At 49.4% G+C, this 19,306-nt stretch overlaps 1 protein-coding gene across 7 annotated transcripts; it reads right to left on the bottom strand.

The window, feature by feature from the left end:
- Window positions 1-468: 468 nt before the first annotated feature.
- AVIL (advillin) lies at window positions 469-19,175 on the bottom strand. 7 transcript variants are annotated; one of them, XM_086400278.1, is made up of 20 exons: window positions 18,943-19,175; window positions 16,410-16,494; window positions 15,039-15,113; window positions 14,101-14,297; window positions 12,632-12,740; window positions 12,429-12,539; window positions 11,989-12,191; window positions 11,428-11,506; window positions 11,201-11,299; window positions 10,375-10,528; window positions 10,172-10,272; window positions 9,548-9,685; window positions 9,284-9,442; window positions 8,155-8,334; window positions 6,392-6,537; window positions 6,140-6,284; window positions 4,508-4,696; window positions 3,836-3,904; window positions 2,824-2,940; window positions 469-1,065 (listed from the first exon to the last, which is right to left on the bottom strand). In XM_086400278.1, exons 2-20 carry the CDS (start codon window positions 16,473-16,475, stop codon window positions 952-954), a joined length of 2,451 nt encoding a protein of 816 aa, XP_086256404.1. In that variant the 5' UTR covers window positions 16,476-16,494; window positions 18,943-19,175; the 3' UTR covers window positions 469-951. The 7 variants fall into 7 exon arrangements, with proteins under 7 accessions (XP_086256404.1, XP_086256407.1, XP_086256401.1 ...); XM_086400281.1 differs by lacking the exon at window positions 18,943-19,175 and adding an exon at window positions 16,990-17,127; XM_086400275.1 differs by having other exon boundaries at window positions 10,172-10,528.
- Window positions 19,176-19,306: the final 131 nt, after the last annotated feature.

Genomic DNA, 19,306 nt, shown 5'->3' with positions numbered 1-19,306 from the left:
CCAACTATCCAGAGAGCTCCCTCAGCGGTGCCTCTTTTTAAAAAAAAATTTAATAGTTGTATTTGTTTATGGCTGTGCTGGGTCTTTGTTGCTTTGTGGGCTTTTACTCTAGTTGTGGTGCTCGGGCTTCTCATTGCAGTGGCTCCTCTTGTTGCAGAGCACAGACTCTATAGAGTTTGCAGGCTTCCGTAGTTGGGGCTCGTGGGCTCAGTAGCTGGGGCTTCTGCGCTCTAGAGCACAGACTCAATAGTTGTGTCTCAAGGGCTTAGCTGCTCCATGGCACGTGGAATCTTCCCAGAGCAGGGATTGAACTCATGTCTCCTGCATCAGCAGGTGGATTCTTTACCACTGAGCCACTCTAGGGAAGCCCAGCAGTGCCTCTTGACTTCCCCAGTCCTGAGACATTTCTCTCATAGAACACAATAGTTACCCTAATGGGCAGACCCAAAATACTGAAAAGAACTCCCATTTGTTCTTATAGGTATCTTTATTTGAAAACTTAAAAACTTCTGGCACATACAGATTTGAGCATTTAGATTTTGACTTCAGGGTATATATGTGAATAACTTTGATGATTTGTGGGTTAAATAGAAAATACCAACCTTAAAATTTAAAACAAACTTACGCCCTTGCCCCAGAATTAAGCACTTTAAACAATTTTTCTGTTCTCTTACTTTTGACTTCTCCAGATTTTCTTGCAGTTTTAGTGTTTTCTGCTAAGGCTGCAGCCAGAAGACCATAAAAATTTCAAAGTGAGCAGCTAACATTTTAGGTATATGACAACTAAGAAATGCAGGGATGAGAAAAATGGAGTACATGCTGTGATTGGCAGGCTCTACTATCTCTCCATTAAGTAGCTGGACATTAGGCAGAAATTAGAGAAATTCTTTCCTTACATTGGCACTGACTGCTCTCTTCTGGGATCTTGCAATAGGCAGATGCCTTCTTGCCTCAGAAAAGCCCCTTTTCTTTCTTCATCTGGAGCTGTTTCCAGCCAGGCAGAGCAGCAAACTGCCCTCTTGTGATGCCAAACACAGAAACAAAGTCCTTTTCAGAGAGGTAATTCTAAGAGAGAAAACAAAGTTTCTAGTTAGAAGACCTGGCACCTGACAGTGTTAATGGGGTGGGGGCAGAGGGGCCAAGAGATAGTCCCAAGTAGTTTCTTGAAAGGGGAAGTAGAATGAATTTTCCAGAAAGTCTGTGTTTGACTTAAATTATTCATTGGTGAGCTCGTCAGCTGGTGGAGTCCCACCGTGGCCTGCGGAAGCGCTGACTGGGTTCACGGCGCTCGCAGTCCCACCTGGCACCAGTCTTGCCAGAAGGACAAGAAATGGGTTGTGTATTATGTATGAGTGCTAAACATTAGGCTTTGGCTGAATGGAGAGCTAAACTGAGTGACAGTTTTCCTTGCCTTATGCCCTCATCTGCCATGTTTTATTAATATTTTTCTTTTTTTAATCTGCCATTTTTTAGCCAGATGTTTTCCAATGCAGGATCAAGTGGATCTTGTTGAGAGCATAACATTCTAACATTTATTTATTAATGATTAATGAATATTTTCAGTCCAAGTAAAATTATTAAGGTATGGTTTCTGTTTTCAAGGAAGTTGTTGCCCAGATACTTAAGAATTGGTTATATAAGACACTGTGGAAAATTTAGAGACCCTTCAAGTGAAAGTTGCTCAGCTGTATCCGGCTTTTTGCGACCCCATGGACTATATAGTCCATGGAATTCTCCAGGCAGAATACTGGAGTGCTTAGCCTTTCCCTTCTCCAGGTGATCTTCCCAACCCAGGGATTGAACCCAGGTCTCCTGCATCTCAGGTGGATTCTTTACCAGTTGAGCCACCAGGGAAGCCCATGAATACTGGAGTGGATAGCCTATCCCTTCTCCAGCGGGTCTTCCCTACCCAGGAATTGAACTGGGGGCAGGCACATTCTTTACCAGCTGAGCTATCAGGGAAGCCCAGAGACCCTTCAAGGGAAAAATAAATTCATTCATTCAACATGACTGTTAATTAAATCAGCTGAAACTTAAGTTGTGCCTATGATCTGCCAGTCACCGTTTAGGTGCTAAAAAGCTGAGAATGTGATGGTGAACAATACAGACAAGCTCCCTGCTTTTGAAGGTGTCGGGGAGTGGGGCAGATAGACAGTGAGTGACCAAGTACAAAAGGACTGTAGGGGCTGAGGGAGGCAGGGTCGGGTGGTCAGGGAAGGCCCTCCTGGGGAGGTGACCCTGCAGCTGTGACCTAAACAATGAGGCGGACCTGGCTTTCTGATGATCTGGGAGAGGGATGTTTTTTCAGGCAGGAGCAGTAGCCAGCAGAAAGGCTCATGTTTGAGGAACAGAAAAACAGCAACTGGCTAAAGGGCTGTAAGTGAAGACAGTACTGGCCTGTAAGATGAAATCAGGTGGGCAGGGGCCAGGTTGTATAGGGCCTTGGAGGCCATCGCGAGGACTCTGGATTTTAAGTGCAGTGGGAAGCCATTCAAGGTGTGTTAAATAGAAGAGTATCATCTGCTATAAAAACCCACTGGTGGTTATATGGGGATCAGATTGTAGGGACAGAGGTGAAAATTCACTGGGGGCCTATGGCAGTGGTCCATGATGGCTGGACCATACTGGCAGCAGAGAGATGGAGAGCAGTGGGTGGCAGCTAGCTGATGGGTTGATGTGGGAGGTGAGGAAAAAGAATCAAGAAGGAGCCCTGGGTTTCTGGCTTGAGCTCCTGGGTAGGTCAGTTGTCTGCTGAGTATTTACACTGTTGGCCGTACTCCGAGATGGTGCTTCTGCAGAGCTCCACTCATGTCAGTCACTCACCTCCTTTTTGGCAGGGTTCACATCCTCTGGCAACTCCTGACTCTGATTTTTCAACAGAACTTCTAGGGGGTAATATTTTGGCTCAGAATTCAGGGCAAGGGTTGTGTCTCTCATATCCTAGGGAAGATAAGAATGTAGACACAATAAAAGACCACTCAGGTCTGTGCAATTGAAGTTCTATGTTTATAACATTAAATTTTTTTTTTTTTTTTTTACCACTTCATGCTTTATAATCATCTTTTAGAACAGTGGTCCCCTATGCTGGCTGCATGTCAGAGTCATCTGGAAATCTAAAATAGTTTAGTTTGGGGGTTCTTGGGAAGCTGATTCAGTGAGTCTAAGGTAAATCCTGTATAGTCAGTTGGCGTAAATGTTTTGCATAAATCTCACTTAAATACTGTGATCACATCCCTTCTCTTGGTACTTTTACTTGGGCTCTACATTTCTGGCCTTGAGATGGTTTCAAATTGAAGTCATATTTCTCTTAAATACATTTTAAAGATGCTACGTTGCCATGAGTTTTGAAATCTTGAGTTTGTAGAGCACAAACAGCAAAACGCCAGATGGTTTGGACAGTGGTGCTGTGCACTGTCCTGATGCTAAAGAGCTGCTGGGTTCTCGGCCGGGAGCTCCACTTCTGGGGGCCGTTAAAACAGGGGTAATGGCCTGAGTTTCTGTGGATGCCACTGTCAGAAACTAATAGTGTCACCTGGGTTACAAGCTTATTATTTCTGAAAAATACTACTAGTTAATTTAATCTCTCCTGAGTGACAGAGTTGAATAATTCGATTTGGTAACAGCAAGTCTGTTCTAAATTCTGGAAGGCAGTAAAATAAGGAACTCGGCTCTGAAGCCTGCTCTTTCTACCGATTAAAACAATCTTCACATCACATTAGACCATCAGAGTGATACTGAGAAGGACATGATAGGGTTTCAGCCATGCTGTGTCTGCAGCATCTGCTGTTTCTTTCTGGCTCTGGTTGCCTGTGAATAGCTCCTCCAAGAAACTTACAGCAGTGATTCTTGTGATAGCAACAGCATCTCCCAGCTCTTCTTTTAACTGTTCATATGATTTCCCTGCCTAGGAAGAAGATATAGAAAACAGGATGAGATGCTGCTTATAGTGGAGGGACGTCTCAGGTCTGGTCTATAACCCTTGAGAGAAGCAAAACAGCCAGGGGACAGAAGACATTTCAGAGATAAGCAGAAAGGAAAATCCCCTCTTCCAGGTCTGTGCAGGGTTGGAAGGTACTTAAACATGATCTGCACTCTTTGCTGGTGGCTCCTCAATATTCCATACTAAGAGCAGTTGACTAGGAGTCAGAAAACCTGGCTTCTTCCTACTGGTTGTGACTGTAGACAAGTAACTTCTCTGAGCTTCCTCATTTGTAACACAGGCAACAATGTTCCCCTGGCTATCAGGATGTAATGTGTGTGGACAGACTTCACAAACTTTACTGCTTCTCACGTTGCCTGTTCCTGAGGCACGCTGTGAATTTGCTGACTAGACTTAACTGCTGTGCAGGGTGCGAAAGAGAAGGAAGGTAAAAACGGGAGAGGGGAGAAGGGAGTGGGGGGGTACAGTCCTGGGTTGACTCGGCCCTCGAGTACCCTGCCATCCTTCTGAGGTGTCAGTGCTGAGCACCCTGGCAGTAAGAACATCTCCCTGCTTCTCTGTTCTTACGCTCCAAACGTGAGGGTCCCAGGCCAGGAACCAGCCTGTGAAGATGGGAGGCTCGAATCCCTGTTTAACGATCAGGATCGGTGTGCCGGTGTCTCGGCCGCTGGGGTGAGTGTGCAGGTACTCCTGGGCGGTAGACAGAGCACTCTTCTTCTCTGCAGCGTTGGCCTCAGCCCCGATCCACAGGAACACCTGTTGTTGTAGAGAGACCTGTTACTGCGCTCATGCCAGAGGCTAGTGCTAGATAGTACGCGCTGCCCCGTCTTTCCCCGTCAGCAGTTTACAGCCTCAGCAGAGTAAAGTTTTTCTCAGATTTGTTTTGATTTGTGTATCTCCCACATCTACATCTCCAGTCCTGAACTCTCTGAACGTCAGCTTCCTGAATCCAGCTTCTTGCAAAACATCTCCTCTTGGCTGTCTCCAAGCACCTCAAGTATAACACCCCCAACATGTAGCTCTTTTCTAAACTTGTATCTGTGTCTCCATTCTTGGGGAATGGTGTCCATTCAGTCACCCAAGGCAGTAACCTGGGAATCATTCTGAATGCAGTCTGTATCCCCAGGACTTAGCTAGTTTACCTCTCATGCTTCTGTCAAATCTGTCGCCATCCATCCAGCTCTACTCCACTGCTTCTGTGGGCCAGCAGCAGCTCTTTCTGGACTAGGACCATGTGTGCTGACGGGCCTCCCAACGTACAGTCTTCTTTTTTCTCACACCCCCTCCCTCCTCTCCTACACTCGCTAGAGTGAGTGATCTAAAGCACAATCTGACCATGTCACTCACCTGCTTAAATTTCAGTAGCTTTCCAGGGTAAGTTCCAAACTTCTTGACTTGGTTGGTAAGGTCCATACCTACTTCTTTCGCTTCACCTCTAGGGCACTCTTTAACTCTGTCTTATACTCTGATAATACTCTTTGTAGTTCCCTATATACTAGACTATTTCCTGCCCTGCTTTTCTTTTGCCTGGAATGGCCTCTTTACCTGATTAATACCTGTTTCTCCTTGGAGTCTGGGAGACATCTCCTCCAGAGAATCTTCTCTGAGCCCCTAAACTGTGTTGAATACCCTAATTTGTGCTCCTGAGGCACTTCATATGTACCTCCATCACAGTAAAATGATGATCCTCCGTCTGGTCTCCTCCACCCTCTGTCAGCCTGTAGACTCTGAGAGTGGGGTGGGGCCCTTTGCCTTAGCGACACCACGCCCAGCACAGTGATTAGAAAGGAAGAGGTGTTTGCTGAGCCAAATTGAAGAAAACCGGATGTGGCAGAGGGGTGGCCTTGAAGATGTCCCCTTTTATCCCTTTATTCCCCCAAAGGCCCATATCTCCAGGTGTGCAGCCTACTGCTCTTGGTCCTGAGAGAATGGAGTGTGTGATAGGATGGCATGATTTTCCCAGAGCATAGTGGGAAAATTCCCAGGATGGTGAGTTTTAAACAACATTCTATTCTCTCCAACCCTGGCAAAAAAGCAGGCTCTTCCTTCGGTCACCACTGACAATTGTTTGATTGACTTGGGGATGGTCCAGGGCTACCCTGGCTTACCTGGGGTTTGGGGGAGAGATACTATACAAAAAAATAGCCTAAAGCTTGAGGATGTCTGTCATTTGTTCCAAGCTCTCCGGCTGTGTCTTACCTGGTCCCAGGTATCCAGGAGCATCACGTCACCTGGGTTCAGGTCGTCCTGGGTAAAGTCTATGATCTCAGTGACAGTGAACCGGCCAGTCTTATTGGAACATTCAAAGAGACGAGACTGGACATCTAGGATCTCCTGCTGTAGTCTGCAATACAGTCCATGTAGAGGAGCTGAGCTGCTTGGAAATCACCTGCAGTTCACCAGTCTGGGAGGCAGGGGGAGCCAAACGGAGGGGATGCTGTGGTCCTGTACCTTTTGTCACTGGCATAGGGAGTTTTCCCTCCCAGCAGGTCCCAGAACTCAGCTGGCTCCTGGCCCTCAGCCACTGTGTTCTCAGTACCGTCACAGAGAAGTCCGGCCAGCTCCTTAGCCATCGCCCGCTCATCCCCACTAGACCCCTGAGAACGGGGTGGGGAGAACACAGATGTGAGTCACACACAGGCATGTTGATGTGGGAATAAAGTGCTTAGACTAATAACTCAGTGTAGAAGGAAATGGCAACCCACTCCAGTGTTCTTGCCTGGAGAATCCCAGGGACGGGAAAGCCTGGTGGGCTGCCGTCTATGGGGTCACACAGAGTTGGACACGACTGAAGTGACTTAGCAGCAGCCAGGATTAGTTACCAAGCCAAAAGACCTCAGGACAGGGAGATAGATGGGTTTGTTCTGGTGCTGGGAAGGGTGGAGGCAGGGTGAGGGGTGGGGGGTGGGGGGCTGGGGGGGAGGTGGGTGGGGGTGGGGGTGGGTGGGAAGGAGGAAAACAGTGTGGTAGCAAAGGACCAGACTAGACTCTGAAATGCTCGGTGGGTATTGAGAGGTCACTTTTGTTTTACCTTCAGTTGGAATTTTAGCACTTACTTGTGATTATTTTTTTTAAGAAAAATATTTTTAAAATTATATACAGGAAAATTCACCCTTTCTGCCATAGAGTTCTATGACTCTTGACAAATGCATAGAATCACGCTACCACCACCACAACAAAAAAGAGAGAAGTTGCCTCACCACTGCAAAAGTTTCCCTCCGACCACCCACACCTTTGTAGTCAAACCCTCCCTGCATCCTTAGCCTCTGGCAACCACGGATCTGTTCCCATCCTGACAGTTTTGCCTCTTCCAGAACCTGGTAAATGGAATCCTGCATAGTGTGGCCTCTGAGTCTAGCTTCTTTCACTTCGCATAATGCATTTGCGATTCTTCCTTGCAGTTGTGGGTGTTCTGTAGCTGAGTAGTATTCCATTCCAATTGTGTGGAAGCACCACTGCTTGCTCATCCATCCTCCAGTTGATTTGCTTCCAGTTTTTGGCAATTAGAAATAAAGGTGCTATTAAACATTTGTGTATAGGTTTTTGTGTGAAGGTAGTTTTTTCACATGGGTACATACCCAGGAATGGGCTCATACAATAGGTATATGTTTTATAAGAAACCATCAAATTGTTTTCTAAGGCCGTATCTGCATTTTCACCTGCAGTGTGTGAGAATTCCTATTGCTTTTGTCACCAGCACTAGATATCATCGGTTTTTTAGTCATTAGTCATACGTGTGTAGTGGTATCTCATTGGGGTTTCTATTTGCATTTCCCTAATGACTGTTAATATTGAGCATCTTTTCCTATTCAATTCTCTTTTGTAAAACAGTTCTAGTGCTTTTCATTGCAGATGAAATCTGAATTGACAAAAATCATATTTTTAGTGTTCTTTTGTTCAGTGTTAATGCCTGTCCTATTACAGTGCACCAAACTGGTGTGGAAAGATTGACTTTTCCATCCTGCATCCAGCCTCCATGTGTTTAGCTGTTTATGGAGGGTCTCCTGGGTGTGCGAAGTGCCATTATTGAGTGTGTAACTGGAGGCCTAATTGTAAGGAACATTGCTGGTCCCTTTGAAGAATCTTTAGGAAAAGGCTCCTCTATTTGAGGACTGCTCCAGCCTATTCTCAGTTCCTTTGCCCTTGCTGACCAGAGGGTGGGTGCAGGGCTGGGAGCCAAGGGATGGGTGTGACTGCTGGGCCAGCTGTCTTACCTTGCCAAACCACAGGTAGTGCTCTGCCTGCGTCCTCAGCAGAAAGACATCATTGGAGTTTAGGGAGGAGGTGAAGGCTGGGACCTCCACTGCTTTGGTGTTAGATTTGTTATGTCCTTGAATCTGGAAGAGTCTTACTGGAGGATCCGGCTCAGCATTTCCCTTCCTAGAAGTCCCACCCTAGAGAGAAAGAAAAAAGCAGAGTCCAGATCTAAGGTATACAGTGTGTGCTGAGCACTGGGCCAGCGCTGTGGAGAACAGGGCTGTATCTGACACCATCTTTGCCCTCAAGGAGCTTCTCAGCCAACTGGGAGAGGTCGAGGTGAGCCGGAGTTATGGTACCAACAGTGTTAGCTTTCAGGGGACTTCCCTGATGGTCCAGCAGCTAAGACTCTGTGCTCTCAGTGCAGGGGGCCCAGCTTCAATCCCTGGTCAGAGAACTAGATCCCACATGCCATAGCTAAGACCCTCTGCAGCCAAATAAATAAATATTTTTAAGAAATGGTGTTAGCTTTCATTCTGAGACCTGGGTTATATGCCAGGCTCTTTTCTGGTGCCTTAGCTATATCATTTTATTGATCCTCATAATAACTCTGTGAAGTAGGTATTATTATCCCACAGTGCAGGTGGGGAAACTGAGGCTCAGAAAACTGGGTAATCAATGACAAGACTAGGACTTGACCACAGACTTGTGTATATCAAGCGTGTGACATCATACAGTTCTGGTGGTGCTTCAGCCAAGGCTTTCTGGAAGACATGGGACTGGAGTCTGAAGGGGCACATGGCTGGGGGAGGCAGACAGGGAATGATAGAGCACATGTGAGGTCTAAAGAGGAGACCCACCTGACTGGAGTGGAGTGTGGAGGTTAGGGAGCTGAGGGTGATGCACCTGCACAGGTAATATGGGTCAGATTATACAAGACCTTGAACATGAACTAGGCAGGGGTGAGGACTTGAAGCCCTAGGCAGTCGGGATGCACTTCAGTGTCTTAGAGAGATTCATCTCCTTCTCGTCTGTGTCCTCCCCAAGCCCCACTCTCCACCCCTCCTCTCCTCTACTGTAGCTCCCTGCTGACCTGCTGGTTCTGAGCATTCTGCTTCTGGTGTAGTTTTACCTTAGGTTTCTCACCTCAAAGATGACCAGCTTTCCTTTGAAGATGGCCATGAAGTGGCGTGGCTCCTTTCCCATGGTAACCCGAACCTGCACAGGGGCCCCTTCAAACTGCTGGTCCACCTCTACCGCCTGATATGCCGAGGCTGCCAGCTCATCCTGTGAGGCATGGCGGCCCTGCAGGGGTGAGAAGGGTGCAATGGGTCCCTGCCACCCCTGGCCCCAGCTCAGTGGCCAGAGGAAGCACCAGGATCCAAAGCTAAGAGCCTGCCCCAGGCCTACCTGCCAGATATACAGGATGTAATGAGGCTTCCCATGCATCTCGTACGTATAGAGAACCAGATAGCAGTCTCCCCCATAAAAGAAGCCATACCACTGGTGCTCCACGGGGACCAGCTCCAGGTTTTCTATCCTCCAGACCTGGGCATAGAAGAGACACAGTTCCCCAGAGATGGGGGGAGTCCTCTTTGAACAAACAGCCACCTGGAGGGAACTGGGCCATGCTGAGCAGAGAATCCAGGTGGATGAGGCACAAAGGTCCATTCACAGTACCCCTTATCCTCTGGTGCTTCTTCCCAGTACTGAGGGCTTATCCCATTTGCATAATTTGAATCCGGAGAAGTAGGTCATCCCTGGTCAGGCGCACCCCCATCACAGCTCAGAGGTCATTTGAATGCGTCTGCCAGGTGAGCTGTTGACAGCACACTGGGATGCCTACCTTTCCCTTCCCTGAAGAATTGTGGGAGAACCCTGAAGATGCAGACACCTCTTAGGGAAGAGTCCCGAGGCCCCAGAGATGACAAGGGAAACAGAGGAGACACAGGATCCTGTGCGCTCCTCTGCAGCAAAGCAGCCAGGAGACCGGTGCCCTGCCTGCCCTAGCACATGGGTCACTGGGCTTATTACCTCAACTTTGCCGTTGCCGTCATCCACCATTCTTTCCTGGGCTGCCACCTCTGGTTTGGTGTGCAGCAGAGTTACATCAAATTTATCCTGGAAAACCTTCGCTGCAGAGAAGGGGTTGGGAGAAGCCAGGTGAATGAAAAGCATCCATGCCCATCTTTCTAGAGACTCCCCACAATGAGAACACCATCTGGGGGCAGTCTTACCAACTTTACCCACGCTGAACGTTTTCCCCAGACCCACGGTCTGTTCCTTCACCGTCCACTTCTGGAACAGCTGCTTGAACATGGCTGACTCGGCACCGTCATTGACGGTCTCCACGTTGGTGCTGCTGGGGTAGCCCTTCATCCTGATGAAATCCTGTGGGTACCCCCCACCCCCAAAGGGCAGGTCAGTCAGGGAATGTACTGGTTTCTTGGCTTGACTGGTAATTTACCCCTTTGAAGCCACTGGGTAGGATTGTTCCCTTCTGGGAGTCAAAGTCAAATTCTAACTCACTTCTGTCTAGGGACCACGCTAGCTGCCTCAAGGAAAGGACTAAATGGAACATTTTGGCATTCCTTCATTGGTCATGATTATTACTGATTTTTTTTTTTAATTCTGTCTAGTATATTCCTTCAGCACTTCTGTACTCTACTGATTTTGCATCACTTTCATTTGTTTTTTTTTTTTTTTTTTTGCTTGGTAGATGCATCCTGCTTGGTTCAGCTGCAGGATGCTGCACAATAATGTCATAAGTTCCTTGAGGACAGGGCTGTTGATGTGTGGTATTGCCTTCAATAATAACAGCCACCTTTTATTGGGCAGGTGTGTGTGCCAGTGTGTTTAAATGCTTTACAAATGTTATTTAACCGTCACAACCCCAGGAAGTAACACTAGACCTGGATTTGAATCCCAGTTTGTCTGTCTGACTTTGAAGTCATGGATATAACTGCGATGTTTTGTGCTCCAGCACCTAATATGGCTCTCTGAGCACCTCTGATGTTTCGTGAACAGACTTTTTGGATAATACTGCATGTCCATAGCTCCTACCAGGGCTTTAGACATGGCCATCTGTTTCTCAACCTTTGTGGCTCCTCTTCCTTTCCACACATAGATCTTGGTTCCACTTTGGTCCAGGATGTAGCAGTCCTGAAGCAGATGGCCAGGGACAAAAGTGGTTACTGCTGCCCGAAACCATAAGGAAGGCCTCTCCGTGGGGCCTGCCTCTGAAGCCAGGTCCGGCTACCCCAAGCCAAGCCCACCCAAATGCTACTCACATCAGGATTCAGTAAGTCCTGGACCAGAGGCCTCGTCGCTACCTCTGTGACCACCAGCTGCCCAGATGAATCCGAGACACTGGAGAAGGGGAGAAGTTAGCCTGTACATTCCCTTCTACAAAGCATCATGTGGTCAGTTTGTTATTTCCTGGCTTGGTCTTAGGATGGAGTTTCTGGGTAGAGTTTGACTTCTTGCGACAGGCATGGCATGAGTGCGGACTGGGATGTGATGGACACTGTTGTCTGGGAGAGCCTTCTGTGCATCTCTTTCCTGAATATTATCTCTACCCTTCCCCTGACATTATCCTGTCCACACCCCTGGGATGCATAGACTTGAGTCAAGGAACATTCTCTCCCAGAGATCAGGAATCATTGCTAACAAGAGCAGACAGTAGCTGCTCAGGGAACAACAAACTCCTTGTAGAAGCTGCATTCAAAGAAAGACTGAAAGAAACCCAGGTGCCTGCACCCCAAATGAAGCCAAGCAGAAGTGCTTGTTTCTCTGGGGGCCACCTTCCCCTGACCCCAGCTTCCAATCAGCAGCCAGCCTTAGCTACTCACTGATACAATGTGATGTTTGATTTCTGCTGCTGATCTATGACCTCATCTGGGACTGCCGGTTGGATAATGGAGCGCCGGCCGAGGGTGTCCTGAAGGACCTTCATCAGCTCCGGGCTGGCTGCCTCCTTGTCTCCCTCGATCACTCCTATCTCAGCACGGCCCCCTCGCTCCCTGTCCCGAATATCCTTTGCCAGAAGCATTGCCTGTAAAGAAGGCCGGGGATGCCCTTAGCTCCAAGAGAAACAGCCTGGATCCCAGACACAGGGGTTACCCTGATACTGAGGAACCCCAGGCTGAGTTGCAGCCTCAGTCATGTGGCCTATCTCTGAAACAGATGCTGCTCAAAGGCAGACATCTGGCTGGAAGGGCAGGAAAGAGCCAGCCAGGAAAGAAGGAAAGAGTAGCTGGGGGAAAGGAGGGGCCGACCGCATGGGCCACACCTTCAGGCGCTCCCCACTGCTGCTCTCTGGGCCGTTCCACTGGACGATGACCTTCCCAAGATCCAGCAGGAAGACATCCCCTCGGTTAAAACTGTCCCAGCTCATTTCCACCTGCAGGGAAGAGACAGACATAGGGCAGAAGGAATTCCTGGGTGCCAGGCGGAGAGGCCTCAGGCCCAGGACAGATAGGGGGCAGGACTGACCTCGGTGGCCCGGATGTTTCTCTTCCCTTTCACATGCAGCAGCCGCTTCACGTTGTAGGTGTTGGTCTCCACGTGCTTCATCCCAGAGGCCACACCCCCTTTCTTGTAGCTGAGGGAACAGCCGTTGCGTTATTTACTGAGAACCTGCTGTTTGCCAGGTCCTGGGGAGAGAGTGGTGGGCCACACAGAGGCAGCCTTTGCCCACACGGGTGATGACAGTAAATGAGCAAGGCAAACACTGATGCTGGTCACCCCTGCCACAGAGTTGCCCCTAGTGGAGGCTTTTTGACCGAACATTTGGGGCTGTCTTCTCTGGAGGACTGACATTTGAGTTGAGATATTAAGAGTAGGAACCAATCACCGGAGGACTAGACCTCCAGACAGAGGAGTGATAATCCCCACGGCAGGAAGAGGTTGTTTTGTTTTGTTCTTGAAGCTGAACATCATGTGTGTTGGGGCAGGGCCCTCTTCAGGCCATCTCCCGTGGCCTGAAGACCAACTTACTCCCAGAAACCAGTCTCCTGCCTCTGGTTCTCACCCCAACCCAGCCTCCTCTAGGCATCCCACACATGAAGGGCGCCCAGAAAGCCCCCGGGAGCAGAGGGCCTCCGTTGCTGGGTTCCCTGGTGATTCAGCAGGCTGCTCTGTGCCCAATGGGGCCTCAGTGAGGACTGCTCACCTGCAAGAAGCTGGCCTTCAAGCAGCCTCAGAACGCTTGAGCTCCTTGGAATCCTTTTGTTGTCAATCTCCAGTGTAAAGTTTGGAGGTGATCAAACTCCTCAGTTCATGGCAGGCTGTCATCACTGGCCTTTACAAGACCCCGCTCTTGCAGTGTATGTGTTCCCTTTTATCTGCATACCCTCCCCTCCCTGCCTTTTCCTCCCCACCATAGGCATCCATTCTAACTGTTTAACATCTATCTTTCTATTTTCATTCTGATAAAACATGGCCTGTTGTTTTGTGCTTATGTCATTTTTTACAAACAGGAATTGGCATTCTGTTCTATATTTCAAGCCTGTTTCTTCCTGTGTTCCTTAAGCCCAGTGTTTTTAAGGTGTGTCCACAGGTCAGATGTGTCTCTAATGTGATGGCATGGTACTCCCTGCTGTCTCAGAGTGTTTCTCCTGTTCAGTCTCCCTGGGGGAGGCACATGCCCCACTGCCTGCAGCTTCTCACCACCACTAATACCACTGTGAACATTCTGGCTCCCGTGCCCTTGTGGCAGTAGCAGACTGCCCTCCGGAACACTGGGCCAGTCCTCGTTCCCACCAGCAGGGCCCCCGGGTGCCCATCTCCCCACAGCCTTGCCAACATTCAGCACCACCCAGCTCTCTAACTTACACTGGTGGAGAGGACAGCTTTGTTTTGATTCACATTTCTCTGATTACTTTCTTCGCATACTTTTTAGCCTTTGGGTTTCCTCTTTGGTGGACCACGTCTACATCCTTGCTGTGTGCCCAGCTACTCACATGATGCCCTGCTTGAAGTAGCCACGGAAGGTGTCGGACTCGTGGTACTGGACCTCCCGGTGCTGAACGGGGCTGCCCCCCAAGTAGTCGTCCAGCTGCGTAGTGTAGATGGCTGCGCAGCTCTGTTCATCCTGGGAGGAGTCCTTCCCAATCCAGAAGTGGATGTCTTGGGAGAGGAGGCAGCCCACTCTCCGGGTCTGGGGTGTAGTCAAAGAGATTGGCTCAGGGGCTGGTTCGCCCCTCTGGCCTGGGAAGGTAGCTGCCTAGGGTGGCTTGTGTCCCATTCTTGGCAGGCTCAGGCCTCTGTGTCCTGCTCTGCAGTCTCTTGCCCCCTACAGTGGCCCCTGGGCAGACCTGTTCCGTGACTCAAGCCCTACCAGCCTGAGTCCCTCCCTACATTTGGGGAATGCTGACAGCTTACTGTCCTCCACATAAGCAGAGGTAGGGGGAAATCTTGCCAGGTTGGAATGCAGGCAAGAGTTCTCTTGTTGCTCATTTGCACCCCTGCACTCTCACAGCTGTATAGAGCTGCTGTCTCCCAGCGTGGCTCTGTCGGCACCGTCCATGTGGGAGACTGTTCCCTCGGCTAGGTGACCACTTTGAGGCCAGAGACGGCCCTGTGTCCACCTGGCCTTCCTCCACAGCACTGTAATCTGGGGTCTGGGCTCAGGAGGCTGAAGCCTGGCTATGGGCCACATGCTGATGTTCAGACTGACGGCCACACCTCTCCCCCATTCAGATGCAAAATTTAAAACCCTGGCCTAAGCACAGCCTTTGATAGTCAAACTGGAAGCCTGTTCCATGCAACAGCGAGGAAGAATCAAGACGGATACCAGAGGCCTGATTAATTTTGTGGGCAAATCTCCCAGGGAAGCCCTGGAGCTGGCTCTCTGGGGAGGAGCTTGTGAGAATCAGGGGAGAGGGCGGATGGTGCTCACCGAGAGGATGACGTAGCAGTCTCCCTCATAGAAGTTGCCGTGGGCGCTCAGAGGCACCAGCGCCAGCTCCATTTTCTGGAAGGACAAGGGGTGTGGATAGGCTACATCCCTTCCCCCTCGTCCCACAAGCCTCCTCCCTCCATGCTATTATTTGGCACAGGTGACAGGGCTGGGGAGTGGGTGGAAAGGTAGGGAGATGTCCCCAACGGGTCATGGCGGCCAGCCCCAGGATGAGCGCACATCCCTCCAGCTTCTGCTGAGCTCCGCCTGCACAGCCCTGGGTCTGCCCTCCTCCTACCACCTGCCTGGTCTCATCTCACTACACTGAGCAACCTGGTGAGCCCCCTCAGTCCTATGCAGTTGGGTGTAAGCCCTCAAGGAAGAGCCTCAAGTCTCTGAGCCGAAGCACCAGGGTCTCCAGCACTGACTCCATCCACCCAGCACCGGCCGAGGTCTGAGAATGGAGTGGAGTACCCGGATTCCGTGAGGCTCTGGGGGCTGAGGGCTGGCTGTGTGCAGGTTCCGTGCTGAGGGCTCCTGTCTGGAGTCTGGATTGGAGCTCTGATGCATCTGTCATAGCATGTCTGGCTCGTCCCAGGAGAGCCGTTCATGTGGCCTCTGATGGGGACTTTCATCACTGTCTCCAAAGAGGTAAACCTGCGGTCCTATGTGAGTATATTCTATATAAAATATGTGTGTCAAATGTGAGAATGTTAACTATCCCACAATTTGTGTAACTTTTTGTTCCTATTAGTTGTTAAATGCACGGGGAGCCTTAAAAGCAGTGGGAGTGACCTGGCTCTGAGCAGCTTGCTAGGCAGCTGTGACCCCTCTTGAGGACGATAGTGAGGTGGGTATCTCCTCTGGGTTTTATGCAGCAGTCCCTCACTGGGCTCAGAGCAGGGAGGAGGAGGTAAGGCTTTCTGGGCCAGGGCGGTTCCCAGCTACAGACCGGTGGCGCTCCGGGTCAGCCAGAGGGGCTCAAGCCGGAGTAGAAGGGAGGAGCAGGGCCCCCATCTATGCTGTACCCAAACCTCCTCCTACTTTGCAGGAGCCAGAGTGCCCCGTGGAAGACAGGTTCCATTGTCCTGACTAGAGCAGCCAGTAGTCTTGGCTCTCTGGGTGGCCTGGGCCCCACCCATCTCTCCAGGGCATTTACTGGAAGTGCAGATGGCTGGATAAAGGGCCAGCTTATTTTTGCTTGTGAAGAGCATTTCTTCCACCTCACCTCCCCCCTGCCACCCCGCTCTGTGCAAGAATAGGAGACTGTGCTCTTCAGCGCTGCCTCTCACTGCTGCCGAGCCACTAGCAGGAGACTCAGTGTTGGGGGCTTTCGGCGGCCCAGGAGGTGCCCCGTCCCACCCAGCTCACCTCTATTCTCCAGGTGATGATCCCAGGGTCGTTGCCCACAGCCTGGAAGGCGCTGCTCAGAGACATGGCGCTTGTCTTCCCGGGACTGAAACATCACAGAGCAAGTGGAGAGGTGACGCTTCTCAGAGCAGGCATCCTGCCCGCTTTCCTCCTAAGTCACTTCCCAATCTCGTCAGCCATCCGGCCACATCCTCATGGCACATCCCTGCACTGTTGTCTCACAGTGATGTGGGAAATGACTTGTCCAAGTTCATGTCGTAAGCCTGGCTGACCTGGCGGCGAGGTGGTGGCGGGCGGGGCAAGTTCTGCTTTGCCCTTGCCACTTCCCTTGTTAAGAGCTCTGGTAACAGGCATCATTATTTACTGAAGGGGTGACAAATGTGTTAAACCCTCTGTTGACTGATTTTACTTCTCTCATTTAATTCTCATAAGCTGAATATATTTCCTTCATCTTATATTGTGGGAAAATTGAGGTTCAGAGAGGTTAAATAATTTGCTCAGTATCACCAGAAAGAAATCCCTCCCTGATCTTAAAATCTGTTCTAATTACTCTGAGGTACTACAACTCTTCCTAACTTACCTAAATTCAGTGGCACATGGGCTGAAAAGCTTACATCAGAGTATTTCCAAACTGAGTTTCCTTCTCTCATTCTTATTCCAGTTCTCCCAGACTCTCTGCTTGGCAGGTCCTCTTCACAGTCCACTCTTTGGGCTTTCACTTACCAGACTTTTTAAAGTAAACCATCCTTAAACTATCCCATCCTGCTTTTGTCATATGACTAATATATTCCCTGTGCCTCACAGAAGAAAAGGGAAAGTAAAATGGCAGAGCTGGGACATAGAATTCAGGGTGTGGACTTCCCTGGCAGTCCACCACTTAAGGCTTGGATTTCCAATGCGGGGGGTGGGGGCGGGGGTGGGTTGATCTCTGGTTGGAGTACTAAGAGTTCAGGGTGCCAGCAGGGACAGGCGGGCGTGGCCTGTGGACAGACCCTCCCCCACCCCCACAGACCCAGCCAGTGGTGCAGTGCCCTTCCGCAGGCAGGGTGTGGAGAGACAGGGAGAGGTCAAGAGAAGAGCATTATGCACCATCTCTATTTGAGGCGTGTCTAGGGTTATCAAGCTCTTACACATGTCCACAGTCGCATAGCTTTTGCATCATGAAAATTCCTGTCCGGTTCTTGCTCTCAAGGGGCTTGCAATCTCGTGATACACAGTAACTGATGAATGCTCTCACATGGCAAAGGTAAAGGATGGGCTTGACTGATTCATTAATACACAGGAAAAAGAAAAACAAAAACCAAAAGCCCTGAAAGGTCTAGCTGGGATTTTGTGAAAGTATTAGTCACTCAGCCGTGTCTGACTCTTTGTGACTCCATGGACTGTAGCCCACGAGGCTCCTCATCCATGGAATTCTCCAGGCAAGAATACTGGAGTGGGTAGCCATTCCCTTCTCCAGGGCATCTCCCCGACCCAGGGATCGATCCCGGGTCTTCTGCATTGCAGGCAGTTTCTTTACCATATGAGCCACCAGGAAAGCCTGGGGTTTGGCTATTTGGAAGCATATTGTCCTCGTCAGGAGGAGCACGTCTGGCCATTCTTTTCTTGAGCCTTGGTAGATGAACCTAGGTTTGGGTATGTGCCATTATCTAGTGTGGACATTGGCAAAACAAAAAAAGACAAACAAAAATCTCCCTTTGTCTACTGCTGTAGCAGGCCTAAAGCAGAGCAATGATGCGGAGCAGTAATGTTTGAGGATTTAATTTGATAACTGGCACTGCCCCACCCTGTGCTGCTTGGAACTGCTGGGGAATATTTGTTCAGGTTTCCTGCAGATCCTAGATTTCAGTCACTAAAGGCAAATGCCATGACCCAACTAGGGGAAGGGGATAAAGACCAATTCGTTCCTGGGAGAGAGCTAAGTGTAAACCTGCTAAAAGTCAAACCAGCTGTCACTAATTAGGACTGTGAGTCCAGAGGCCAAAAGCGATCCCAATTCCCAACAGGGACTTAGCAATCAAGACACTGGGCCAGGAGCCCTGAAATACAGGACAGGACATGCTCACAGAAGGAACTCTGCCGTACTGGAACACCTAGAAACTGACACCGAAGTCTCCCAAAGCGTCTCTCCATCCCTCCTCAACTCCTAATTTATTAACGTAGTACCCTTTGACACTACCGCTGGGTGGGGTGCAGTTTTGAAATCCCAGGTTAAAAGGTAGTGGCCCTTAATTCCTATCAACACTGTGAATGGACCCGAAGTAGAGGAAGCTGGTTTTCATTTATGCCTTGCTCTACACCATCTTTTTGAGCTGGGGTATTCTGTTTCTTAGTTTTTGAAAATATGCCTTAATGTTTAGGGAGCTCTTAAAAATTACCTCAACTTGTCAGCAGGAAGTTTGCAAAACTGACAAGCTTCTGGTTCAATCCTCTAAGCCTCATCCAAGAAGACAAGGCCAAGGAAATTTCAATCTCTTGTTTCTTTCTAGTCCATGCTCTACTGACATGCACCCATAAACCGAAGAGAACTTACCTTGCCTTCTACCAGTCTTCCCAGTTTTCTGGCAGTGAGTAAGCAGTGTTGAGGAACCACCCAGTGCAGGAGGCTCCAGGCCCTGCTGCCTTCTCTTAGTAATGGCTGTGCAGATACTGGGTTTTATTTGCTTGGGTTTGCATCTTAACCGCATTTTCCTAGTCCTGGCCAATCACAGCCATCCTAGCCCTGGGCTCGACTTATTCAAACCAGAGGGAAAGCTTTATCTGTTCCTATTCAAAAGAGCAAAAACAAGAGCAGACTTTTAAAGGCTTCTTTTTAACTCCAGTTCCACGCCCTGATATAATTGATTTTTTAAAAAGTGAAGTCATCAATAATGCAGGAAAGAGGGTGGGAGGATATG

The sequence above is a fragment of the Bos grunniens genome, chromosome 5 (genome assembly GCF_055505025.1).
Source record: "Bos grunniens cultivar Pamir isolate PY7600 chromosome 5, Bosgru_T2T1.0, whole genome shotgun sequence".
NCBI classification, from domain to species: Eukaryota; Metazoa; Chordata; class Mammalia; order Artiodactyla; family Bovidae; genus Bos; species Bos grunniens.
This window is presented reverse-complemented; position numbering and strand designations above follow the sequence as displayed.